The sequence below is a fragment of the Anser anser genome (assembly GCF_964211835.1).
Source record: "Anser anser genome assembly, chromosome: 13".
Taxonomy (NCBI): domain Eukaryota; kingdom Metazoa; phylum Chordata; class Aves; order Anseriformes; family Anatidae; genus Anser; species Anser anser.
The window spans coordinates 8,297,146-8,322,908 of NC_139734.1; the positions used below are offsets into that span (position 1 = coordinate 8,297,146).

The window sequence follows — 25,763 nt, forward strand, 5'->3', positions numbered from 1 at the left end:
AGCACAAGGCTGATGCTCTGCGAGAGGACCACGCTGTGACCACCCTGCAAAGCGAGCAGCAGCTGCAGCCCAAGGTGGGCTCCTTGGGGACAAGGCTGTCACCAACACCACACCAGCAGGGCTGCCGGGACAAGGACACGCAGGCACTGGGCAGACAAACTCTTTAATGTTATCCTCATTGAGAACATGTCGCACTTATTGCCCCATAGTGCAGCGGGCACCTTGGAGGGCAGGAGCGTGGGATGCTGATCAGGCTGGGTGATCCCAAGAAGCTGTGGGCAGGAGATGTGTTAGCCATCTCAGCACACAGAGAGCTGCAGTCAAATAGCTCTTCAGTGCTGTCAAAGGCTCACGAGAGCAAACACTTGTCCCTTCTGTGTGCAGCCACCGCCAGCATCACCTCCAGCATCACCTCCTGCTTTGCTTGCTGGCTCAGGGATGCCCTGCAGCACATCACAGAGGCTGCAGGGACCAGGACGCCTCTGGGGCGCCCACGAGCAGCCCAAGCCATAGGTAGGGAGAGGCCAAGGAGAATGAAGACAGTTCTGCAGCACCCATGCCCTATCCAGCCTCCTCTCCCTTGCCTTCACGCAGCGTCTTCAAAGCAGCAGGCGCTACAGAGGGACGGGCACCCCCATGCCCAGGAGGACACGGGCTGGACGTGGTCAAGATGCTCCAAGCGCGGAGGCAGAAGGCAGTGGCGGGACATCAGCGCCTGCCGCCGCCTTTCCCAGCGTGGCCACCTCTGTCCCTGCCTCCTGGAGGCCGGGCTAAGCTTTGCCAGGCAGCACCCATCCTCCAAAGGCCTCCTCCAGGTACCGAGCCACCGCCAGCGTCAGGTGGTCGTTGTAGGAGGCTGCCACCAGCTGGATGCCCAGCGGCAAGCCCTCGCTGCTCAAGCCCAGCGGGCACTGCGTGACGGGCAAGCCCAGAACGTTGAAGATGGCTGGAAAAGAGAAGATCACATCAGAGCTCTCCCCCAGCTGACTCGGCGGCCAACATCTTGCACGGATCAGGTCCACCGAGCTAGGTGACCGCCAGGCAGCGCACGATGACAAGGGGACATCACCGGCCAGAGGCTGCCAGCATCACAGTGATGACCCACGTGCGATGCCACCCTTGGGTGGTACTTGCTGTGAGGTGCCACGATCTGCTTCAGGCACCATCCCTACATTGCTCCAAAGCCAGACGGCATCGCACCACGGAGCTGGCAACAAGGAGCTCAAGATGCAGAAGAGCCACACAGGGAACTCCAAGCTACACCCCAAGACGTGCAGCAGCTCTGGGGTGGCTGCTAAAGCACGCTGCCAGCTGTATCATGTTGAGCACATCCCTCTGGGCCAGGGTGCATGAGCGCCAAGTGATGATGTGGAGTGATGAAGTGATTCTGGAGCAGCGGGGCACCCCTCTGATAACCCTGCTGCTAGCGCTGGAGGTCCCAGTGGGGGAGCTGCAGCTGCTCACCTGTGTAGGCGAAGTTGAAGGGCATGCACAGTGGGGAGTGGTGCCGTGGAGCTACGGTGGGGTGGGATGGGTAGAGGAGCACTCCATCTGGCCCCAGCAAGGTCTCCATCTCAGCCTGCAGGCTCTTCCCCATGCTCACCAGCTTGGCGTTAGCACCAAGGTTGAGTTTCACCAGCTTCTCCGTCAGCCCCAGGGCTACAGCGCAAGGGTACAAACAGGAATAAAGCGTTAAAGCGGAGCGAACAGGACTGTGGGTTACAGCAGGCTAGGAGGCACATTGTGAAGCCATATGCAACATTGTCCACCACTTACAGGTGGAGGAGACACTCCCCAGATTTGGTGGGGGAATGTCTTTCAGTATGCCCACTGCTTCAAGGGTTGAGCAGAGCAACCTCGGCACTCATCAGGCAGCAGCATGACACTGCTAACGAGGGTTCCCCATTATCCCCCGTTATCTGCTGCCAAGACAGCAGCACCTCCACGCACCACGGGGCTCGCGCTTACCGATGGCCGGGAGGGTGTGAGAAGACATCCCCACCAGCCACTTCATCAGCTCCCACAGCGGCCACACCGGCTTCCCGTGATCCCCGAGCAGGTCCGTGAAGACCTGAGCGTCCTGCAATCACACACACACCCTTCCTGCAGCAACAGTGCGCCACAATGCACGCGATTCCCATTTTCGTACGAGGGATCAGCACCGTGGCGTTTTGCATCTGCAGAGCAGCACATGATGCTCGGAGAGATGACGGCTCGCTGCTAACCCGCCGCCTCAGTCCTGGGATGCTAATGCGTATTAATCCCAATTTGCAGCAGGGCCCTGGCCTGAGGTGCACAGCATGGAGGTGAGACCTGCGTGGCTTTGGAAGGAGGTGGGAGGAGGACTGCGGGGACCAAAGGAGCACAGAAAGCTTCTGGGCAGGTCTGGCAAATCCGCAACTCTCCACGGTTGGCCCCAGGCACCTTTGCCTGTGCCATCTCACCTACCTGCCCATCGCTGTCGTTGGAAGACATCATGGCCGACCAGATCTGGAAGGAATACTTCATCTTGTGGATGGACACGCGCTGAACCTGCACTCCCAGATCGCGTTCGAGGTACTCCACCACCTGGTGGGGACAGTGGGAAGGGTTTGATTCTACGAGGACACAATATACTGCCGTAAACCCATGGGAATGAGGGAGAGAGAGGAGGTCCATGGGACAGAGAGCCCATGGAGCAGCTTCTTTTGCTACCACACAGGGCCCCCAGCAGCTCCTCTCTGCACTGAGCAGGGGGAAACCACCCTGGGGCTTCCCCCCCAGCAACCCTGGAAGGTCTCCGTAGTGTAAAGAGGAGAGGTTAAGCGAGCAAAATAAAGCTGTTGCAATGGAAATTGCACCAAAAGCTCTGGATACCCCAGTACAGTCAAACACGAGTGCAAGGCCGCCAGCAGCCACTTGCAACATTTCCAGTGTGTTTCCACTGTAATGCAGAACAAGAACAGTATCTTCTCCCCCTTCCTTCCTACCTTCTTCTGGGCCTGCAGGATCTCCTTGTCCACAGGCGACACAAAAACGGACCCGCCATCATGATCCATGCAGAGAAACTTGATTTTCTCCAGCGACACCTTTTCGTTCAGCTTCAGCCTGCAAAGGGAACGAGGCTGCTTGCAAATCCATGCCTGGCTCCTTCCCTGCTCCGGAGCTGCTCACAGGCTTGGAAACATCCTCAGGACACTCTGCTCTTGGTCAGTGCGGGAAGGAAGGTCCCTCAACACACACAGACACCCCGAAACTGCCCATTCCCCATCCGCTTGCTCATCCCACTGGCCCTGTGCTCTGCCAGCTTTGCATGTTTATCGCTGCTGTAGCAGTCAGAAAAACCTTTGTCCCTCAAGGTGCACCCTGTAGGGACAGATCCTGCCTGAGGCTGAGGTCAGGACCGCAGCTTTGCATTGCAAGGGCCAAGGTAGAAATGAAAGCGGTAATGGAGCACGTTGTCATGTGAAGCACCGTGACCCTGCAGGACCTGCCCTGCCTGCACCTTGCTCCTTGCTGGTGCATGCACACTAAATGCTGTTCAGGTGCGAGAGCAGCAACCCAGTGGCAGTAGGGATGGAAAACCAGTTCTGCAGCGGCAGGAAAAAGCAGGCGTAACACATAAAAGGCCAACTCCCCCGGGGAAGCGGCTGGGACCAGCTCAGCAGCGTGAAGCACCAAGAGCAACCTACTTGTGGACTCCAGGGCCAGCCATGACCCGCAGCATCGGCTCCAGGTCCTCGGCGTAGCGGCACATGGGCCCGGTGCAGAGGAAGCTGGTCCGCACCCCCTGTGCGATGGGGAACTGCCCGTCATTGGGGACCACTCCTGCAAGTAGGGAGAGGCGTCGCTCACCACGAGCCGCGTCCCCAGCACCACCAGTGCAAGATGGGGCGAGCCCTGCAGCACCACGGTCTCCCACTGCAGCTCAGGGGTTGTGTGTAAAGTGTTTGCATTGCTGCCCTGGGAACATGCAGCTGTGCCCTGGGTACTGCATTTCTGTTCCAGGAATTTGTGATGGTGCCCTGGGGATTGTGTTTCTGCTCCAGGCATTTGCACAGGTACCCTGGGGATTGCACTGGTGCTCCAGGAATTTCCAGTGGTGTTCCTCAGCGCGTTCTCAACCCCAGGGCAATGTGCACAAGGGGGAAAAGCAGCCGGCTGGCACAGCCAAGCACTCTGCCAGGCTAAAAACCACCCCTGACGCCACCTGAAAGCGCCCTGTGTCCTTGCTGTCAGGGAAACACCCAAGCAGCATATACCAGTGCTGGAAAAACATCCCACGCTGGGGATGCAATACCTGTCACAAGACACCTCCCGCCTCCCATGCACTTGACATCCTGCCATCAGACGGTTTCTCATTGCGGCGCTCACGCAGTGGGCTTGCCCCGTGCAAGAATTTGCTTGTCAGTGCGTGGCAGCCCCACAGTGGAAAAACCCACTGGAGGCAAGCAGAGGAGCTTCCTCCCACAGCCCTCCTCCTCTGTGCATTTCACCTGCAGAGGTTCACCTGTGGTGGGTTTATGGCCAAAGACGCCGTTGAAGAAAGCTGGCATCCGGATGCTGCCGCCGATGTCGGAGCCCACACCTATCACCGAGCAGGCGGCTGCAAGGACACCGCCCTCCCCACCTGCACAGGAGAAAATAAAGCAAAAACGGTGGTTTATAGTGCAGAACAAGCAGAAGCATCCTGCAGTAGGCACTTCCCTTTGTGTGCACGCAGGGTGGGAGCCACTTTTGCAATGTCTGGGAAAACAGGCCAAGGGGATTTTTGCTTAAATGCCACATCTGCACTGCTCTTTGTACCCACAGCAAGATAAAGCAGTGCCAAGTGTGACACCCAGGAGGTGTGAAGACGTTGCGCCTACAAATCACCTCCTGCACTGCCCCGGACAATGCCTGCAAGCTCTGCAGGAGCCCAGCAGCAAGTTAAAGCAGCGTGCAGTGGGAGCAATTTCCTTTTTGCATTTTGACCCTTTCCTCCCAGAGCAGCGTGCTCACCTGAGCTGCCCCCCACGATCCTCTGCAGGTCATAGGGGTTGTTGGTCCGGCCATAGACCCTGTTGCTGGACTCGTACCACATGCACAGCTCGCTGCAGTTGGTCACCCCCAGCGGGATGGCGCCAGCTTGCTTCAGCCGTGACACGACGGTGGCATCGGAGGTGGCGATGACGTTGCGGCGGTTGACCAGGCCGGAGGTGTTGGGCATCCCTGCAAGGCAACGGTCATCAAAGGGGAGGCAGGCGGGGAGAGGGACGCCGCTTCCCCCCGAGCTCCCTGCAGCGGCCACCCGCCACCCAAGGCGCTGCATGCCGCCGCCTCGCTCCTGCTGCAAGAGGCACGGGGGCGAACCCACCGTGCAACGAGAAGGCCTCCTTGACGGTGATGGGGACCCCCAGGAAGGGGAACTTCTCCTCCAGGTAGTCCTCGCCGGGGCTCTCTGCCAGCAGCTTGTCCACCTGCCGGGCTTCTTGCAGGGCCTCCTCAAACCTGCGCAGAACCCAGGGGAGAGGCAGCTCCGGTGCTGCTGCGAAGCATGGGGGCGGATAAGGGGGATAAGGTAGCCCCCGCGCTACCTGTCCTTGACGACGGCGTTGATCAGCGGATTCACCTCCCTAATCCTCTCGATGTAGGCCTCCACCACCTCCACGCACGTCACCTGGGGAGGGGGAGGAAGGTGCTCAGCGACGAGGGTGCCCCCCACACACACCCTACGCCCCCTCCCCCCAGCACCCCTGGGTGCCCACCTGCCGCTGCCGGAGCCGCTTCGCCAGCTGCCGGGCGGGCAGCAGCAGCAGCGAGCGGCGCGGTGGGGGCACGGCGCGGGGCGTCGCGGGGGCCGCCAGCCCCAGCAGCGCCAGGCAGGCGCGGGACAGCAGCCGCAGCAGCAGCGCCAGGCACCGCTCCGCGCGCGACAGCGCCATGGCCGCTCCCGGCGCCCCTAGTGCTACCAGTGCTCCTAGTGCCCCTAGTGCCCCTAGTGCTCCTAGTGCTCCTAGTGCTCCTAGTGCGGCCGGGGGCGGGCGGGGCAGTGACGTCGGCGGCGCCGCCGCGGAAGGAGGGCGCGGTTGCCGTGGTAACGGCGCGCGGCGCTGCGGAGGCGGCGTAGGGCGCGCAACCAGCGTAGGGCGCCGGGCTCGCAGCGCCGCGGCAAAATGGCCGCCGGGGGTTGGGGTGGTCCCGGGGAAGCGGTGGTGAGGTGGCCGCGCTGAGAGAGCCCCGAGGCGGCCCTCAGGAGCTTGGCCTTTGGGGTCATCGCCTCCGGCCTCGGGGCGAGCGCCGCGGGAGCTGATGGTGCGGGGAACAAACAAACAAGCCGTGCCTGAAGGCAGCGCCCCGACCCGTCGCAGCCCCCCGCCGCCCCGGGGGTCGCATTTCCCCGCAGAGCTCCAGGGGGCTGAGGGGATTTGGCTGTTGTGAAAACCTTTTATGACTGCGAAGCCAAAGCGTCAGCGTTTGTGGAAGTAACTTGTAGAATCACAGACTCACGGAATACCCCGGGTTGGAAGGGACCCATGAGGATCATCGAGTCCAACTCCTAGATCACCTAGTCCGACTCCATCTAGTCCAACTTGGGGCGTTCACGCCCCACGAGGATGCCGGAGCAACCTCTGACCTGTGAAAACAAGCCTAGCATCAATACTATCATCTTGATAGTATTTTTTTTATACAGCTGTTATCAAAGAGATTATTTTCCCTGTAAAAGGCGGGCGAGTCCCTTAGTCCCGCGTGGCGATGGGACATTTTTTTCCCCCAGTGATTTTAATAACCCAATCTCTTTTTTTTTCCCTGACAGGTCTGCCCTGACCCAGCATTGGCATGGGTCCCCCGCCACTCTCTGTGTTCCCGTGTGTGCCTCCGGCAGTGCAACAGCAGGGAACCACTCTGTGTTCCCTGACATTGCTGAAACACCTGCGCAGGTGGCCTTATCTAGGTCCTCATGTGGTCTTTGCACTTTCCCCTGCAATATTTAAGCACCTACACACCCTCAGATTACAACAGGGGCAGATTAGAAAGGTTTCCTCGTGTCTGCATCTCTGCGTAATCGTGGCTTAGCAAAGCCCCAAAGTCACCTGCTTAGAAGAAACAGTAAGACAGGACTTGTTAAAACTTGGCCCGTGAAATCTGGCAGCAGCGCCTTCACGTTGCTGATGTGGAGCTAGCAATGAGAAGGCATCTTCAGATCTTGGGGGAGCCTGGGTCTGTCCCACAGGCTTCTGCCAGAGCGAGAGCACTGACATCCATCCTCAGGAAGGAGACAGAGAGAGTGCCCCTCCTAATCACCGTCCTAGTGCTGCTCTTGTCATTTTTCTGGCAAATCTGCTGTTGTTCCCCCTCAAGTCCTGCCCAAATGTTGGCAGAGAGCGGTAGGAGCAAAATCTCTTCTGCCCAAGGTCTCTGCTCCCTTTGCTGCTCTTCCCTAGGCAGCCCAGCTTTGGCATCGTTTGCTGTGCAAAGTGTCTCCCTTCATCTTCATCATCTTCAAGAACAGCTTTGAAATTCATACCTGGTCAGCCGATGTGCACTTGGCACCAGTGCCCCGCGTCCCCGCTAATCACGCTGTGTGCCAGTGCTGCCCCAGATCACAGCTAGTGCTGCTTCTCACTAGGACGAGCCAGTGAGCTTTCTGGGAGCAAAGCCAAAAGAACAGCTACCATAATTCATGGTATCCCAGAGGAACTTCATTTCCATGAAAAATGGAAAAATGAGATAGAAGGTGCTCTAGAAATAAAGTACCAGGACGCCTAAGATTAAAATTAAGACTGCTTTTCAATGGCCATAATCAACCCAACAAGCAAGCAACACCCCATAAGCCAGTTAATTCCAATCTGATTAAAAAACAAGCAGCCAAGAGCAAGGAGGTTGGAAATAAGCAGTGAAGCTCACACATCCAAAGCTGTCCCCAAGCTAGGGCAAAGAAAAGCATGATTCAGGGTCTTGCATCCCTGGGACTTAGGTCTGTCATTATCTCCAAATATTTCATTATTAGCAAAGGCTTAAAAGGACAAGAGCGATTGGCAAGAACATGTGGAAAGCTGGAGTGGTTCTGCTTGTTGCATGTATATATGTTGTAACACTAATTAGCCAAGAAACCTTGCAGTAGGCTCAGCAGCAGAGCTCGAGGCTGGCGGGGAGCAGAGAGGCGTATGCTGATGGACGGTACTGTGTTCTGGTGGCCTTCACCGAGCTCACCGAGCTGCTCTGGGTCTTTTCCCCAGTGCAGAAAAAGAAAAGGCTTTCAGGAAATTAAAAGAAGAAAAAAATCCTGGGGGTACAATTCTTTGCTTTGCAAAATGAGTCATTCGAAATGCATACGTAAAGTAAAGCTTCAGGAGAAAACTGGTTTGCGCAGAACATTGGTGGGGTGGGGGAAGAGAGGAGGGACATTTAAATGCTCAGACTGAAACACAACGCCTCAGACACTTTATTTCCCAGAAAACAAAAACAAGTAATAATAATAATACGTAAACCCAACCCACCAAGTTTGAAGTTCCTCCGAGCCTGCCATTAATCAGATCCACCACTGAGCGATGCTGTGCTCTGCATTTCCATTATCTGTCTTCTTAAGAGCTTGCCAGGAGCCAGACCGCCTGCTGTGCTGTGTGGCTGTTGAATAACCATGTTACAGCACACAGGGGTTTGAGAGAAATTCTCTGAAATTGCTTCAGGAAGCTCGCGCCCGAGCTGAGCAGGCTTCGCAGGAACTTCTGCCTGTTGTCAGGGGGAAGGCCTGCTGAGAAACGGGTGCAGGAACCTGGGAAAGCTTTCCGAAATACCAACTGGAGAGCTGCGAGCCCCTGCCTGGTCGGGCTGGCAGCGCGGAGGAAAGCTGAATTATTTTGTCCACTGAGTCCACCGTGGGGACAAAGCCCCTGGAAACACTGTGGACCTGTTCCTTGTGCCCGAGCTCAAATCCCTCCATTGAGCGGCCGCTGGGGCAGTCTGGGACTGGCCTGAGGTTGAAAATCTCCAGTCCAGCCAGAGTGCTTGGCTCCTACAACGGCTCTGTGGGCTCTGGGGTGCCCCTGGCACAGGCTGTGCCATCGCTGGGGCTCCCCTCCCGAGCGCTGCCACCCAGGGCTGTGTCTGGGGACAACGCTGCGCTGCTTGTGCTGCCTGGAGTGCTTGGGCAAGGCTTGGAGGAACAGGAGCATGGGTAAACCTCGGGGACATCTCTTGGTCAATTCAGTCCCTGGAATGGTCTGGGAACCCCCTTTGCTGGCTGCATGGGCGCAAGCCCCGCAGTTCCCCCGAGGTGGAGAAGTTTTGCTGTCAGCACCTCGTGCTTTGTGGCCACGCTGGGAGTGGTTTTGGGCCGTGGCTGACGCGTTTCAGTGTCCGTGTGGGGCTGTGCATCCCCAGCTGGCGGTGGTCCTGCTGTTGGTGTGGAGAGGGAAGCCCAGGGCTCAGCTGGTGCTGTGCTCTGGAGCATCTGGAGGTGCAGAGAGTGACTTTTGTATTTTTTATTTTTTGCCAGATTCCCCATGTAAGGGAGCAAGAACTGGATTTCAGCTCCCTCTCCCCCAAGAGGGGCTGCGCTCGCCGGCATGGCAGCATGCCCCAGGCTGCTTCCGTTCTTGGAAATCAAAACTGCAGCCGGCCACAACTGAGGCGAGGCGATATTTGGGTTATTTGCCGCATCGTTTGCTTAACCGCTGCTAACAGCTCTCGGGCAGAGGCACCCCAGCTGCCAGCCCCCTGTCAGAGTTTGGCTGGGGCTCCGCATGGGCGCAGGTCCACCTGGCACCGGCGTCGCGCCCTGTCCCCGGGGACCGAGGATGTTTTGGGGTGCCCCCGGCCGTGCCCGTGCCGCAGGAGGTCGCTCTGCCACCGTGCTTCGGTGTCGCCGGGCCCCGCAGGGCCACAGCTGTTCCCGCTGCGTGGAGCCAGGGTACACTGTGTTCGCCCAGAGTGCTCTGTTAAACAAAATGTTTATGCATGCCTCTGCTCCGACTAACTTCTTGGCCGGCTTGCACGAAGCCTGCTCTCCGCCGCGGCTCCGGCTGCCCGGAGGCTTGGGGAAGGGTCTGTGTGGTGCTAAATTTAGGGGGCTGCTGCCCTTCCTCCCGATGTGTCCCCGCTCCGGGCAGCTCTCTCCTCAGTCCCTGTGCCCTTAGTGCCCGGAGGAGCTGCTGGCCCCTTCGAGGGGCTACATAGGGACCGCGCTTTGCTTCCTTACCCTGTGGCGTTTGGCGCCCACCCCATGAACCTGCCACCCCTTTCTGGCTCCAGCAGGGCTTTGGGGCGCACCTTGGGATTTGAGAAACAGCCGAGGAATTTCCTGGGCTCCAGGGTGTCTCCGGCAGTGCAGAACGCTGCTCATGGTGCTGCTCCTCCTCAGCAGCCTCCTGGCCAACACCTCCAGCTCCCACCGCCCTGCCTACCACTGGTGCTGCTTCCTGGGGCTGCCCTGCTTCCTGGGGCTGCCCCCCATCTCAGCCTCATGTCCCCTCTGCTGCCCAGCCACCATCATCCTCCTCTGCCCCAGCTCTGCACACCTGAAGTTAAAAGGTGCTGGTGCTCAGCTGCAGTCACAGAGCAGCCCTCATCCAGATGTGCCATTGTGGTGTCCATGCTCCTACTGGTGCCCCCAACCCCTCAGAGGGGTTTGCTCAGTGAGAAGGGAGCTACGCACCTTGGGTAAGGGGGCACCAACACACTGAGGTCCTTTACAGCCCTGCCAGATGAATCCAGAACCAAGGAGAGGTGTTTGGAGGCATACAGAGACCTCTGGACACCGATGTGGCTTGGGGATGGGTTCTGGAGCTGGTGTCTGCTCTGTGGACCCCAGAGCCAAAGAGAATGGCATCATCTCGTGTTTGTGGACATGCCGAGGGCGTGCTGGGAGAGTCACACGAGATGGAGCGAACCCCAGGGCCCGGTGCCTGAGTGCAGGAGCCGGACAGCGCTGACAGCCATCAGGTGCCGATGGCCGTCATGTTGACGACATCGTGCCGTACTCCCAGGCGTGTCTCGCCGCCCGTGCAGGCTGCAGGACTCTTTCCCAAGTGCTCTGGCTTTCGGCAGAGCCGGTTGCCCAAGCGGCCCACGCGCCCCTGCCAAGCTGTGTGCCACGGCCCTTGCGCAACGGTGTTGATAAACACTGCGGGGCATGCCAAGTCCTGCGAGACAACAGCTGATGTGCTGGGCTGAGGGAGTGCCCGGCACGGCAAGAGGAATTTTCCACTCCTCTCCAGACAGCGCATCTCACCCCGCTGGGGATTGTCCCCAGCAAGGTGCAGACTTGTTTGCTGGTGTCCCAGCTGCCCCTGTCTGGCCCTATAAGCCCTGCCATGCAGCCCTACGCACAGGGCAAGGCAAGGGGTGGCTGCGTTGCCTTGGGCATGGTGGCATCCCCAGAGGGCTGGGTTGGGATGCCACCATGCCCAAGGCGATCCAACCATCCCCTTGGGGCCCTGGTGTCCTTAGCTTTCCCTTTCCAAGGATGTGGCCCCTGTCCCAAGGACTTGCTTTGCAGCAATGTTGGTCCTCTGCGTGTGCCCCAGGGGTGCTGGGTGCTGCCTGGGTCGGCTCTGCCTTCTGCTTCTGCTGTGTCTTCAGGCACGTTGGAAACCTCTCAAGGAGCAGCGGGCTTGCAGTATGAAAAGGGTGTGCTGCATCACATGCTGCCTGATATATGGCAATTAGCATGCTAAAACCCGATTTAATTTGACCAGCTCATGTCCTGGAGCTGCAGGTCACATCATCTGCCCTGCAGTCCAAACGTGCTCTTAACAGCAAGGCTCTCGATACAGGGAGCTGACTGTGCTCATCAAGGAGGAGCATACGGGACATATGGGAAGCCTGCTGGCCCCTGCAGATAGTCGTGGGCAAGCGTGGCACCCACAGCTGCCTGGGCAGCAAGGAAGTGGGATTATCTGGGGCAACATTTGTAAGTCAGCAGCTGCTGAACTCTGTCATGAGATGGTCCTTTCCACGAGCCTTCCTCCCCGCAGCAGTGTGGGGAAAGCAGCTGGCACCAGGACGCACATGGGGACGGCTGGGGTGCCCCATGCTCCCAATGACAGCAAGCCCTGGAGCAGCATGGGCTTCTCCTCCCCATGTCCCCTGCACCGTTTTTGGGATGTTCCTGCAATACATTTTCCAGCTTGGTTTAAAGTGACCTAAGTGGCAGAGATCCTGGCCGTTCCCCTGGGCAAGCATTTCAGAGCTCGGTGTCCAGCCCTTGTGTTTGCTGGTGGGCTCCATCAGCATGTGGCTTGCTGCAGATGTGGTGCAGGGAGTTAAACCTTCCAGCCTCCCTCCCCTCTTTCCTCCATCCTCCTCCCTCCCTTCTTCCCTTTCTCTTTCCCTCCCTTCCATCTGCTCTCCCTCTTGCTTTCTCTCTCTCCTTTTTCACTTCTTTATGTTTCCCTTTCTGTTTCTCTTTCTCTTTCTGTTTCTGTTTCTCTCTTTCCTCTCTTTCTTCCCCTCTCTTGCTGCTTCCTGGACTTGCCCCTGCCTTGCAGAGGGACATTGCCACCCTGGCGTCCCTGTGCCCTCCCCTGTCATCAGGTGCTGTGGGCATCCTTAGCTTGTCCCCTGCTTGCAGGCGATGGGACCGCTCTGGAGATGCCCTGGCAGCATCAGGCATGGGCACGGCGGGCAGGGAGCAGGCACGTTTTGGTGGCACTGGTGGTGTGTCACACACGCAGTGGCAGTGGGATGGCATGGACAGGCAGACCTGGCTTGTGGCAGGGGTGTCTGCCGGGGTCAGAGGAGCCCATCGTGCTCCCTTGCTCCCAGAGAGGAGCTGCTGGAGGCAGGAGGAGGGAGGAGGTCTCCTTTGCTTCAGGGCCAAAAAGGCTGACAATCCCCCAAAGCCAGGTTTTCCCACTGGATCAGCAAGTGCTGATTCACGGGTTTCTCCCAGGGCTCCAGCACCGGTGCCTGCGGCGACACTGGTGACACCGGGCTGACTGCTGGCACAACCCAGCGCAGGCAGCACGGTCCTCGCAGGTTGTCCACTGGGGAGAGACAGAGCTTGGGCAAAAAGCAGCAGGAGAGGCAGCAGGCATGCTGGGGACAGGGTGTACTCGCCGAGCGACGATAAGGACAATCAATAATAAAAACAGGCAGCCGGGACGCGAGCCCGGCCTCGAGCCAGCGACCTTCAGGAGCTGGGTTACTGGAGCAAGCACAGGCGTTCTTGGCAGCGGGGCCAGCCGGCGGAGGGGGAGCGCTGCTGCTGGAAGCACCCGGGGGAGCGTGCGGCGGGCGTGCAGCCCTTCACACCCCGAGCAGAGGCTGCTGCAAGGGACACCTCATGCGCACGCCGTGCACCTCGAGAGCCAGGGACATGCGGCCGGCCCCCTGTGCTCGTCACCCCGATGACAGCAGCGGCAAAGAAGCAGGCGGCGCGCCATGCACATGCGCGCACGGGCAGCCAAGCCCCCGGAGCAACCCCGCGCTCTTACATAAGGATTTGCATTTACAAACCGCTGCGCAAACATGACCCACTGGCTGAGAACACCGCCTATCTCAGCAAGATCCTGATAAAGCAAAAAAAAAAAAAAAAAAAAGAAAAACAGCTCCTGGTCGGGGCTGTTTGGGTCTCGTGACCCGGGAAGGGAAAAGGTTCGTGCTTGTGCAAGCCAAGTCCTTGCAGAGCTCCAGGGACGGGGCTCCAGCTCGGCGGAACAGCCTGGAAGGTTCGAGCTGGCCGAGATCCGAGGTGGGCGTCCATCCTGCAGCAGCTTCTGGCTCTTTCTGAGCTTCTCAAGGCTTTCTGTGTGGCTCAGGGCCCAGCCTCCCTGCCCCGTTACAGAGCCCTGACCCAGTCCCACTGGGATGAGGTGGCTTTTTTAGGGGTTGCAGCCACAGTACCCCTGGGCTGCTTCTTTCTGCTGCTCCCCACAGAGCACTTCCTCATGATGAGGGTGCAGATGTGATCCTGCAGCATGTGCAGGGTCTTGTGCTGCTGGCATGCTTGGGAGGATGTGGGCACCGTGGCTCCCTCGGGAAAAGGCTGACCCTTGTATGCCCTGGCTGCCTGCGAGGAGCTCGCCTTTGCATGCAGCTGATGCTACAGGTGCGTGCTTCCCCCACCTGGTCTGGGAAGCCTTCCCGGCTTCGCCTGCCCCATACATCCCTCCTCTTCCTCTGGGCACACAAAGCAAACTACCTGCTCCAGCCCTTTGAAAGCATCCACAGCAAGGAGCCACAGAGAAAAGGCCAAAAATAGCCTAGAAATAGTGGAGGTAAATATATATATATATATTGCTCGGCCAACAGCAGAACCAGTTGCCACCCGGCAGAAGCAAGAGAGGAACTGAGAGTTAAAAATAACATTGCTTGCAGGGAGCCAGCCCCGGCCACCGAGTTCCCAGCTGCCTGCTCATGTGGGCTGACTGCACTCGTGAGAACCGTGCTCCCGTGCTGTGTCTGAGCCGCGCATCCCGCTGCGCACCCATCCGGGGCAGCGCGGTGACGAGGACACCCACCCAAGCGTCCCAGTGCTCCCATTTACAGAGGGCGGCCATCTGGCACATGCCCAGCACGTCCCGACCCTCTCGTGGTGTGCAAAGGTGGATTCCTGGGCCACGAGCAGCCTGCCGGAGGTGGCCGGGAGCTTTGGCGTGCCCCGCCTGCTGCAGAGAGCAGCGAATCCAGGCTCTGCTGCAGTTGGCAGCCTCTCCTCTGCCTGACCTCAAATGCACCTGCGGGCCCGGAGCGGTGGACGAGGCTCCCGGCAAGCGCAGCTGCAGCAGCCATGCCTTATCTCGCCCGGCATGCCATCGCTTTGCTCCTCCCTGCGAGGAGCAAGGCAGTGAATAAACAGCTTGGGCTGTGCTCCTTGTCCCCTGCACAAGGACAAGCGCGTCCTTTGGACCTCGCGGCTGGGAGCAAGAGGGGACTTGAGGCTGAAGAACCTCCCCAGGGAGATCTCCCTGCTTTTAATTCCTATGGGCTGGGTTTTCGTCCCTGGCTTTTGCCAATTCAATGTTGGGTCCACTCCTCTCATCTTCCTGCCTGGGGCTCCCGAGGTGGAAGCCACGAGTGAGGAGAGAGCATCACCAGAAGCTGGTCCAGAAGAGGGGATGGAGGGCGCGCTCCTGGCACAGGAGGGTGCAAAAACAGAGCTGGAGACTGAGCCTGGCTTCCTCTTAGACAGCTCAAAAACAAGCCTGCCCTGACACCACAGGAAAGCACACGAGCCTGTAGCTTTCCTCCTGCCTCTGATCTTGCCTGTCCCCCAGCGTGGTGGGGAGCTGTTGAGGTTGCGCAGCTCCCCAGGATGCCCCGTCCTCGGTGACGGGGAGCCCCTGCCTTCCTGCGCTTGCCAGGAGCCCTGCTGGTACGTGTTGCACCCCTCCATCCATCGCTCAAGCAAGCTGTGAGGGCTTCCTTGCTCAGCTCCCACGGGGACAGCGTGTTGCTGGACCATGGTGGTCCGTGCACTGAACACCGAGAGCAGGTCTTGTGCCAGCCCTGGGGCCGGCGGTAGGAGCATGCTTTCCCACTTCAGTGGGCGCCAGGTGGAGAGGGCATGGAGCCTGCACAAACTTGCCTTGGGGCTGGGAGCATGGCCGGGGGGGCAAGAGCCCCTCACCATGGTGCCAAGCCTGGGGGTCCGCAAAGGTGCAGCCCACTGCAGTGCCTGGGCAGCAAGGAGCTGGACACAGAGCAAGGGCAGGTTCTGCAGGAGGGGACTGGGGGACACGGAGGGGCTCTGCACAGTGTGGCTCCCTGAACGGGCACAGCTGGGCTGTGGCTTCAGCATCTCATCACTGAGGCGTTGTGGTTTGAAGGCAGCAGCATGCAGAAGTCAGAAAGAACAAACTGTTCAGCCGCCAGCCCTTCCAGCTTCTGCTTTCGAAGTTATCTAACAGCCCAAACAAACACAGAAAGCGCTGGCTTGGTCACAGCTGGCTTGTGGTGTGGTGCAGGCACAGCCCGTTCTGTTCCTGTCCCCGTCCCCATCCCCATCCCCGTTCCCATTCCCATTCCCGTTCCCGTTCCCGTTCCCATTCCTGCAGCCAAGCAGGCTGTGCAGGATCACTGTGCTCTGCTCGGTTTTGCTCGGCCACTGGCAAACAAGCTGGGATGGCCGAGCTGATCCTATATTTGGGGATGGAGGGTGGAGGCACCAGGATGGAGATGCTGCAGTCAGCCTGCAGCACCTGTGGTGGTGGTGGGACACAGCCCCTCGGGTGCTCATGGGCCGAACATGGGCAGAGGAAATGCCTTGAGTCCTCCTGTTTGGGCTCCCCAAGGATTGGCATCATTGTGGAGACCATGGAGAACCAGCACAGTGCCCGCAGTCTGGGGAGGACCCATGTGGTTGAGCCATGGGGACAAGGACAAGGCTTGGTGTCCCCAGATGAGCTGAGGAGCTCCCGGCTTGGGGGATGCAGGAGCCTGGTGGGGCTGCACCTGCCCGTGCCCCACCACAACCGGTGCAGCCTGGAGACATCCCGGTGCACGGTCCCACGGGCGTCCCTACAAGAAAGGGGAAACTGGGCTCTGAAGCACCAGGCTGCGCCGCAGCGTCACAAGTGCCAGATTCACACGCAGGGGTGCGGGTGGGAGGGGGAAGTGGGAAAGGGGTGGGGAGCCCGGTTACGTAGCCCTGCAACCTTCCTTCCTGTGGCCGCGGGACGGGGTATATAAACAGCCAAGCTATAATTATCTGGTGAGCAGCCAGCCCGAGCTCCTGGGCATGGCCCCAGCCTGCTGCCTCCGCAACAGCAGTAACGGGGCTGCGGGGAGCCAGAAGAGGGCATGAGGAGGTGCGGAAGGTGTCCCCCACCGGTGGGGAGCACCAAACGTCCTGTGCTCCCTCACGAGCCGGGACAGGAGTGATTCCTCTCCAGACCTTGGGTGCAAGAGCATGAGGTCCCTCGGGCAGCCTGAGCGAAAGCAGGAGGTCACTTCTGGCTGGCCACAGGGGCTGATGTGGGGAACACCACGGGGGACAGGGTGCGCCCTGCGCCCTGGTCTGCCCCGATGCCCCAAGCAGCCCAACCCATGGCTTCATGGCATCCGCCACCTCCTGCGCCCACCCCAGCTCCTCCCAGACATTCTTGCAGGATGCTCTCTCCATTGCACTGAGGGGGCCCAGAGTGCTGAGTATTTCAAAGGACAAAGTGGACGCCCAAGGCATCCAGTTGTGCCGGGTCAGATAGCTCTAGTACGGGCCAGGACTCCTGCAGCTAATAGGAAATAGCGATCTGGGAAGGAGGAACTGGGAGATGGTACAAAGACACCTGGTTGTTGCAAAAGGCTCAGCCAGGGGTTGGCTGTAGGATGTGGAAAGTGCTCGGGGTCAGCCTGTGCTTCAAATTTCCAGCTCCTCCAGCCTCCCTGGGCTCAGCTGAGCGCAGTGTTTGCTTTCACTTCCCTGCCTGGCCCCCAAGACAGACGAGCGCTGGGAATTTTCCACAAAAAAGGAAACAAAACCAAAAGAGACGCAAAAGAAAACAATGTTCAGATTTGGAACTGAGGAAAGAATCCATCATTTCCGACCCTAAACCCAAGGGCAGGGGAGGGGACAGGGAATGGAAACAGCCACCTGAATAAGCCAAAAGGGTGGCAAGTGCTCTGGTCCTGGTTGGGACAGGAGGTCTATCTGGTCGCCCCATGAGGCCCACGGGCTGGTCTGCTGACCCCAGGGGGATGTTTTGGGGTATTTTAGAGCACTCTGGAGCAAGCAGCCAGGTCAGAGCTGTCGAAGATCTGGGCACAGGGCTGGCAGTGGTGGGGTGAGGAGGTGTCAGGCTGCGTCTCCAGCAAGGTGCTGGCCGTGGGGATGCGAGCTGGGTCTGGCACGGGCACACCTTGGGGTAGGAGGTGATGCTTCATGCTGGAGCTTCGAGTGGGCTCTGGGCACCCTGGCATTGGATTTTCCCCACCCCATGGCTGCAGGTTCCTGGCCTCAAGAGCTGGGTTTTTTATCTGGCAGGGGTTTCAGCCCAAGCAGGCACGCAGGGAAGCAGCCAGCGCCCCAAGCCCCATCTCACCTGCTCTGCTCCTCCTCCCCTGCCGGGCAGGGCAAACCCGGGATTAGCTGTTCCCCAGCACATCCCAGGTATTTACTCCATGGGACTCCCGCCCCAGACGGCTGCTGATGAAAGACGTGGTGGAAGTTGCCAGCGGAGCAAGTTCCCTGCGTGCTTGCATCAGACTTTCCCCGTGTGAGCAGCACGGCCAGCACCCTGCGCTCTGCAAAGCTCCCAGTTGTCTCCTGCGTCCCCCTGTCCTAAAAGGAGAGGGGGGAGCTGCTCCCGGGGAGCTGGCAAGGAGACAGAGAGCACGGCCACATCTGCATGGGCACCTGGGGCTGGGGCTCACCGGTTCACGTGTCCACACGGGTGCCCACCACCTGCACCCCACCCCTTCCCGCTGTTGACTGAGGACTTCTCCTCCATGGGAGCACGCGGAGGGTGAAGCTCTCCCAAGGCGGTGTCGTAATCCCGAAACGTCCCCTGAAGACACCCGTCCAGCCTCCGCTTTGCGAGCTGACTCACCACGGGGGGGATAAAATCACTTTGACTTCGGAGCATGCCGTGCCCACGGGGTGCTTTTCCCCAGCAGCTCTGGTGGCGAGCTTTCCCTGTCACCAAGCCCTGCAGCCGTCAGGCAGCAGCAGCTCCGTCGGGGCCGTGTGAGGAGAGGCTGCTTTGCTGGGCGCCAGGCTGAGCTGCGAGGCTGGTCCTGAGCCAGGACCATGCCTGGTGGGGTGTTTGACGTTACCCAGACCTGCGAGGGGTACCCAAGCACAAAGCGCTTGCCCTGTCCTCCATCCCACGGAGAGGACGTGCTCCCCAGGGCAGATGATGGGACTGAGCGAGGACCCATAGGTCTCGGTGGAGGGGATCCCAGCAAGTTTTTGGGGTCAGCATGCAATTGCCTTGGCCTTTCTTGAGGTCTCCAGCTTGGTGAGAGAGGCATCGTCAGTGAGACAGCATCTCCTCGAGAGCCTGCTCCTGCCAGTGCAGTAGGACCTGCCCCCTTCGCCCCCGAGCAAAGCCTTTGGCCCCAGCCCACCCGGGTGTGAGTCCCATCTCCATGCCCTTCTTGCACTCATGTGCTACTTTCTCCCAGCACAGACGTATCTGGACTGGCTCACGGGCTCTGTTTTCTTCTTTGTGCCAATAAAGCAAAGCTTCTTCCTTATCCCTCCCCTTTCTAATTGTTTCCGTACGGCTGTAATTTCACCATGTCCTGGAGCAGGGTTGGGTTCCCTGCTTACATAAAGTTGAAAACAAGGGGTTTGCAACAACAGCGCTGGCTGCTGGCAGGAGAGCACGTCCACCCTGCAGTGCCCTCGGGGCATGGAGCAGCTTCCAGGCCTGGCTTCTGCAGTTACCTCGGAGTCTTCCTTGAGGAATGAAACTCTTTTGGGCTGCAGGGGGTGGGAGAGGATCTACCCCACACCACACCTGGGGACCGGAAGGGGATGGGGCTGATGTCAGGTTCAGCCAGGCTTGCAAAAGTGCCACGAGACCCTTTGGGAGTGTCTCACTAGTGGAGACCTAGCAGTTGTCCATGCAGTTTCCAGTCTTCTTCAGGGAAGGTCAGGCAACACCTTCCCGTGGTGGTGAGGGTGAGCCTCTGGAGGTTTTTCTTCTCCAGCATCCAACCTCTGCTAGCTCTCTGCAGGCCAGCGAGTGCCAGCCACCCCAGCACACTGGAGCCTCAACCTCAAGGGTGCCGCAGAGAGGAGGTGGCCAGCGCCTCCCGTGCGCTGGGACCTCCCTGCAGACCTTACGGGGGGGGCTGAGGTGGTGCAGCCGTGGGGGATGTGGAGATGCTGCTTGGCGGCGGCCGTTTCACAAAGGCCTTTCTGTCTGCGGAGGACTCGCACCCCGGCTGTCCCCCGTCCCAGTTTCAGCGCCGGCTGCACGCGCTGCTCTCATTCCTCGGCCGGTGAAGGGGGCCTTTGTGCGCCAACGGCGGTGGCTGGCTCCCGACACGGGGTCTCATGCTGCGTTGTTCGCACTGGTGGCAGCCAGGGCACGAAGGATCTGCTCACGTGCCACCATCCTGCTGCCAGGGCTGGCACCGCTAGGCAGGGAGGGACACCCGTGTCCCCAGCTCGTGGCGGGGCCGTGATGCTCAGGGACACGTCCCGTGGGACGGTCATGCTCTGGGCAGCCCAGGGGCCTCCCAGCTCTGCAGCCACCCTTGGCTGGGCGCAGGGGACACCGCTGCCATGGGATGCTGACCGAGGGCGCTCCCTGGTCCTCCTGCCCCACCGCAGTGTCCTCACATCTGCATCTGCACGGTAGGTGGGAGCCCCTGGCTACTGCCCCCAGCATCTCTCCCCTCCATCCCTGAAGGTCTCGCCCTTATTTCAGACGATAAATCAACCACCTTCCTTACACCCCCTCTCCCTCCCTGCATCCCAGCTGTTCTTCCTCTTGTTTTCCGCCAGCTGCTATCCCGCAGCTAAAAATAACCAGGAATTTACAGCCCTCGACCTTGAACTCAGCCCAGCGCAGCTCTCCCTGCTTCGTGCTGTGTCAGCAGAGCCACAGCTCAGCCCGGGCTTTCCTTGCCTCGGCTGCGAGAGCATCGGGATGCTGCGAGCCGGGCACGTACGAGGGCTGAGATGTACCATACGGGCACTGTGCGCAATCCCGAGGACGTCATGGGTTTTTTGCTTTTTGCCCTTTCAAGTCACGTATTTTCTAGTGACGCTTCCTTTGCGGACATTCATAGCGTATATTTAGAAAAGTTTCCAAGTTTTTTTTCCCCACCCCGCTTGGGAACACAGGAAACTCACAATTTCTGCGTCGCTGCCTCTAAAAGGAAAACTGGGGTGGCCGTGTAATCACGACGCAGCCAAAGCCTTCAAGAAAGCCCTGAAGCCCCAGGTCTGTGCTGGCTGGGTGAGATCGTTCTCTGGAGGTGTGCTACCCGTGGGGCTGGTCCCTGGGGGCATTTCGCAGCCCTGCAGAAGGGCATCGATGGCCACCAGGGTGACTGCGGGGTCCCCACAGCCTCCCCTCCTCCTGGCTGCTCCTGGCCACATCCAGCTCTGCCCTCCTCCCCCCAGCAGGGGGTCACAGCTCAGGGGCTGTGGCCAGCCCTGGGAGGGGATGGGAAGGATCCTGCATCCGCTGCGCTGGCTCCGATGGGTTCTGATGTGCAGCGGTGCTGCTGCATCCAAGGGGGGAGTCCCTGGGGACCACCAGGACGGACAGGGATGTGCCACCCCACTGCTGGCCACTGTTGGAGACCATGACGTTGAACCAGACATGTAGTGGGGTGAGACCCAGCCTCCACCTTCCTCCAGAAATCACTGGGCAGCACGAGCCCCATGCCGCTCGGTGGCTCCAGGGCCAGGCGTTAGAGTCACAGGATGGTTTGGGTTGGAAGGGACCTTGAAGGTCCTCCAGTGCCACCCCCTGCCATGGGCAGAGACCGTGCTCCCGGCCAGGCTGCCCCCAGCCCTTGCTCCGTCCGGGCCAAAAGGTGACCTCAGGGCCTTGGGAAGCTCGCCTCACCCTAACCCTAACGGCAGGCACACCAAGGGGGGGCTGCTGAAGTTGTCCCCACATTTCTCATTGCCCTGTTTCTCAAGGGATCCTCCCTGCTCCTTGTTTTTACCATCCGTGTTTTTTCTCAGAGCAGGGAAGGCTCAGCTCAATGGGAGAGGAGCGGGAATGATTCAGTGCCCGTATTAAGCAGATTTATGAGGTTATTTCTCCAATGAAGGCGGTGCGGTGTGCGTGTGTCACGCCGGCCTGGCCCAGGCTGCGTCGTGGCGCTGCCAAACCTCAGCCCTTCCACTGAAACAGCTTCAAAGGGCAATAAAACAAGGATAAACACCGCTGCACCGGCTCTGGGGCCACGGGGTTGTTTCTCCTCTCGTCCGTGTTTCCATCTCCCCTCTGTGACCTCAGTGGGACATGGGGCCATCTCCCCGTCCCACAGCCTGGCTCCTCAGAACAAGCCTGTGCTTGGGCTTAAACCAGCAGAAAAAGGGTCCTGGGATGTTTCTGCCTGCACTTTGTTTTCAAGCTACGAAGGAGGTTGCAACCTTCCAAGAAATGCGTCCCTGGGATCCTGCCCAGTGGGCGAGAGGACAGCCCCGGAACATCACAGCAAGGAGGGAAGATCGAAAACAAGTGAGGAACCAGCAAAAAAAGAAAAGACTATATATATAAACACGCCGGGCAGAAACGCCAGCACTTCGTGCTCTGGTCTTGATTTGTTGTTGTTGTTTTTAATCTCTGATTTGGGAACTGGCTGCTATTTATAGCCCTCCCCTTTCCCCGCAGCGGCTGGAGGCGCTGATCCCTTCCAGATGCTGGAGCCTGCACCGTGCTGGGGGCTGTGGGGGGCCGTGGGGCAGGGCTGGGCTGTGGGGCTGGGGGTGCCGGTAAGCGGTCACAGCCGTGTGAGCAGCACCGGCACCTGCTTGCGTGCGGGATGCCGCCTGCCCCACGTCCGTCCGTCCGTCCGTCTGTCTGGGTGAGAGGAAGGGCTGGCGGTGACGCGGTGCCTGCAGGAAGTCTGCTGGTGCCCAACCCGCTCACCCCCCTACCCTGGTGTAGGGGGGGCTGTCCCCACATCCCGCCCCGAGGGAGTAGGGTCCTCTGGGCATGCTGCCGGCACCTCGGGGCGGGTCGCAGCCGCAGGGCTGGGGGTCTGGCTTCGTTCTGCACCCCCAAATCACCCCGGGGATGGAGAGGCCCAGCCTGGCTCCCTTTCACCGCTGCACCCCCAGTGATGGGTGGGCAGCACGGAGCCGGGCTTGGGCTGGCACCGCAGCTCCTGCTCTGCCCCCCCCCGGGGCTTGGGGCGCGGGGTGGGCACGCTGCGGGGCAGCTCACCCCTCCTGCCTTCCCCGCAGCGGGGCTGGCGTAAGGCTGGAGCCGCGAAGTGACGAAGGGACGGGCTCCGCTCGTCACGCCGCTCTGCCCGCCCCCGTTGCCCAAGCTTTGCCTCATCTCGCCGGCATCCACGCTCGCTTCCCCAAAGGGCCCCGCTCCGGGAAGTGACGGGGCTGCAGCGTGAGGGGCTGGTGGGACCCCCGCGTGGGGCAGGGGTCGGTGCAGGTGTGAGGGGGCAGCTGATGGAGCAAACCCGCACCCACCCTCGTGCACACGCTGCTGGGTACCGCCACCAGCAGGACCCCCAGCATCCCTGTTCCCCAGCATCCTCGGATGCTCCCCGCACTGCCAGGCAGCCCTGGTCCCCAGGATGTCCCGTGCTCCATGTCGACATCCCCCCCCCCCCCACCCCAAAAGGCGTGGGGAGCCTGTGGAAAAGACGAGGCCGGGCTTCCCACGCGGGGAGGATGCGCGGTGACTCAGCGGCTGGTAGCCAGGGCAGCGGGCACACAAACAGCCCGAGCACGCCGCGGGGAGGCCGTGCGTCAGCAGACGGAGGGTTGTGCGGCCGCACGGAGCGTGGCAAGGGGCCCCCCGGCACCCACCAGCGGCTGCTGCAACCTGCGGTTTGGGTGCTCGGCAGGAGCCGCGGCAGCTGCACCCACAGGGGTGTATTTCGGGGCTGGCCCTCCCCCGTGCTTTACACACACTCCTCTGCCTTCCTCGGGGCATGGAGTGGAGTGAGGGGGCAGCGGTGGGTTATTTTAGGGCTTTTCCAGCTATTTTGGGCAGCGGCTATGAGGCACTGTGGGCAGGGCAGGGAAGGGCTTCGGTTCTGCTCTCGCAGCAGGACTGGATGTGGGATGGGGATCACGAGGGCCGGGCTTCCCATCGCACAGGAAGCAAAGAAAGAGGTGGAAAGCCTGCTTTGAGGATTTTCACTCTCAGGGGCTCCATCCCAGCTGCTTTCACCCCAAACCTACAAATCTATGCCTGTGGCTGCGAAGGGCCTCAGGTGGGTCACGCTGCCCTTGGCTCCCCGTGGGACTGGGATGCTTTTTCTGCTGACTGTGCTCGCCAAGAAGTTTCCGAGAAACCTCAATGGCATGAGCTCCAGCAGGCACGCAGGGGACGTGGATGCCTGCAGCATGACGGGGGACATAGCCGTGCCACGGGCACAGCACAGGGTGAGGGACTGCATAGCATGGGCATTGGGTAAGGAAGCGAGGTTGCTGGGCAGATCCTGCCCAGAAGGGGGTGAAGCAGTCCCAAATGACCCACTTTGGAGCTGTCACCGGCACGAGCCCAGGAGCCGGGCACAACCGGCCAGGATGGGCATGGCACAGCTTCCAGCCCTGCTCCCGTCACGGCTGTGTAAACACTGCCCAGGAACAGCCTGAGTCATCATCTGGCTCCAAAAACACCCAAACATGGTAGCGGGGCGAGCGGCAGCTCCGGCAGGGCTGGGAGCGGCTGCAGCCGGGGCTCGGTGCGCAGCTGGGGCTTTGCGGCGGGGGGAGGCACCAGCCCCTCCTGGCAAGGCGAGCGGCAGCTTCCAGAAATGCTCCTCCTCCAGGACAGGGCGCCTCGCACGTGGGGAGTGTTATCTACAAGACCCGAAGAGACCAGCCCTAAATAAAAAAAAACAAATGTTATTCAGTGTGGCCTTGCTCATCAGCAGCGTGGCGGCACTTGTCGGGTGCCACACGGCAATCTGAGCTAGACACATGGACTTTAGCTCTCCAGGTTGATGGTTTCTCTAAATAAATAAATAAATAAATAAATAAATAAATAAACAAGGCAGAAACAGGAAGACAGCGTTCTGGTTTTGGTGTGCCTGGGAGCTGATTCCCCTTGGATGTGGTTTGGGCTGGAAAGTACCTGTGTGGGGAGGTGGCACATTGTGGGGAGGGGAAGCTGTGGAGATGCCGAGGGCACGGCTGTGGGGCCGCGTGGGCTGCCAGGCTCGGTGAGCTGCGCCATGCCGCCCCATCGAGCTGCCCGGCAGCAGGGGCTGGTGTCTAAGGAGACCCCCAGGACCTCGGTGTCCTACTGAGAGCCCGGGGGTGGGCAGCAGAGCACTTCTGGTGCTTCACCGAGCCTCTGCCGCCCCAGCGTCACCTTCACCACTTCCCAAACGCCCCCCAGCCAAACCGTCTGGATGGGATGAAGGGCTGAGGACCCATCTCGGGACACTTCCCCAGAGGAGACCACCCTGTGCTGCCCCATCAGGAGGGTGCTGGGGACACAGAAGCAAGGTGTCACTGGCACGGCTCCACGGTGCTGGCTCTGCTTGATGGTGGCGATGCCAGCCGCGATGCAGTTGCAACAAGCAGTGGCTGTTATTGTGATTGCACTAACAACAATAACAATAATTACCTCATCTTCCAGAGCTGGTGGCTTGGTGTTTTGCCATCCAGGCTGTTCATGCATCCTGACCCCTCCTTCTTCCATCCTGTGATATCAGCATCAGAGACAACTTTCTACCCTGTGTCCAGTGCTGCTGCTGAACTCCCCAAAACGCTGCCTGATCTGCACCCTTGCTTCATGTCCCTTGCATCTCTGGTGCCTTTGGCACGGGACTGCCTGGAGGATGCTGAGCAGGGGGTTTTGCTGCACTGGGATCTCGGCACCTCCTCCCGTTAGTGCAGGTCCATGCAGCCACGCTGTCCATCCACCTGGGGGGTAGCAGAGTACAGCTCCTGTGCCCTGGGGTGAGCAGTGCAGCCAGCACAGCTGCTGTTCCTCGTGTCCCTGCAGCAGTGAGCCTTGCCCTGTCATCTGCTGATGGCACACGGCTCGGAGGAGCGAGGGGCACCCAGCCTGCAGCCAGGATGCTTGGAGCAGGAGGATGCCGGCACATCCCCGAGCCCCATCCCCAGACCTGCCGCCCTCCCCGGCCAAATCCTCCCCATGTGCCTGGATGGGGGCCGCAGGGAGCTGAGCTTGGAGGGCTTTGATGTGCCACTTCGCTCGCTGCCACGGCTCCTGGGCACA

General features: G+C 60.1%; 1 protein-coding gene and 1 long non-coding RNA gene across 2 annotated transcripts; one reads left to right on the forward strand and one right to left on the reverse strand.

Annotated features, from left to right (window-relative positions):
* Positions 1-147: 147 nt before the first annotated feature.
* FAAH2 (fatty acid amide hydrolase 2) lies at positions 148-6,006 on the reverse strand. The gene is made up of 11 exons (XM_083797518.1): positions 5,727-6,006; positions 5,556-5,638; positions 5,336-5,469; positions 4,981-5,190; positions 4,490-4,609; positions 3,672-3,807; positions 2,970-3,087; positions 2,449-2,568; positions 1,969-2,080; positions 1,465-1,659; positions 148-946 (listed from the first exon to the last, which is right to left on the reverse strand). Exons 1-11 carry the CDS (start codon positions 5,901-5,903, stop codon positions 771-773), a joined length of 1,581 nt encoding a protein of 526 aa, XP_083653644.1. The 5' UTR covers positions 5,904-6,006; the 3' UTR covers positions 148-770.
* A 2,342-nt stretch (positions 6,007-8,348) lies between these two features.
* On the forward strand, positions 8,349-22,134 carry LOC310880969. The gene is made up of 2 exons (XR_014572018.1): positions 8,349-20,209; positions 21,557-22,134. It is a non-coding gene; the product is annotated as an uncharacterized lncRNA (long non-coding RNA).
* Positions 22,135-25,763: the final 3,629 nt, after the last annotated feature.

What these genes read in the sequence shown, in the direction of transcription:
- FAAH2 (XM_083797518.1), bottom strand. Translation starts at nt 5,903, where the DNA reads ATGGCGCTGTCGCGCGCGGAGCGGTGCCTGGCGCTGCTGCTGCGGCTG. An exon ending in GGAGGCCTTCTCGTTGCACG is followed by an intron (nt 5,191 to 5,335) that starts GTGGGTTCGCCC and finishes GTTGCCTTGCAG; the next exon opens with GGATGCCCAACACCTCCGGC. An exon ending in CCAACGACAGCGATGGGCAG is followed by an intron (nt 2,081 to 2,448) that starts GTAGGTGAGATG and finishes GTGTGATTGCAG; the next exon opens with GACGCTCAGGTCTTCACGGA.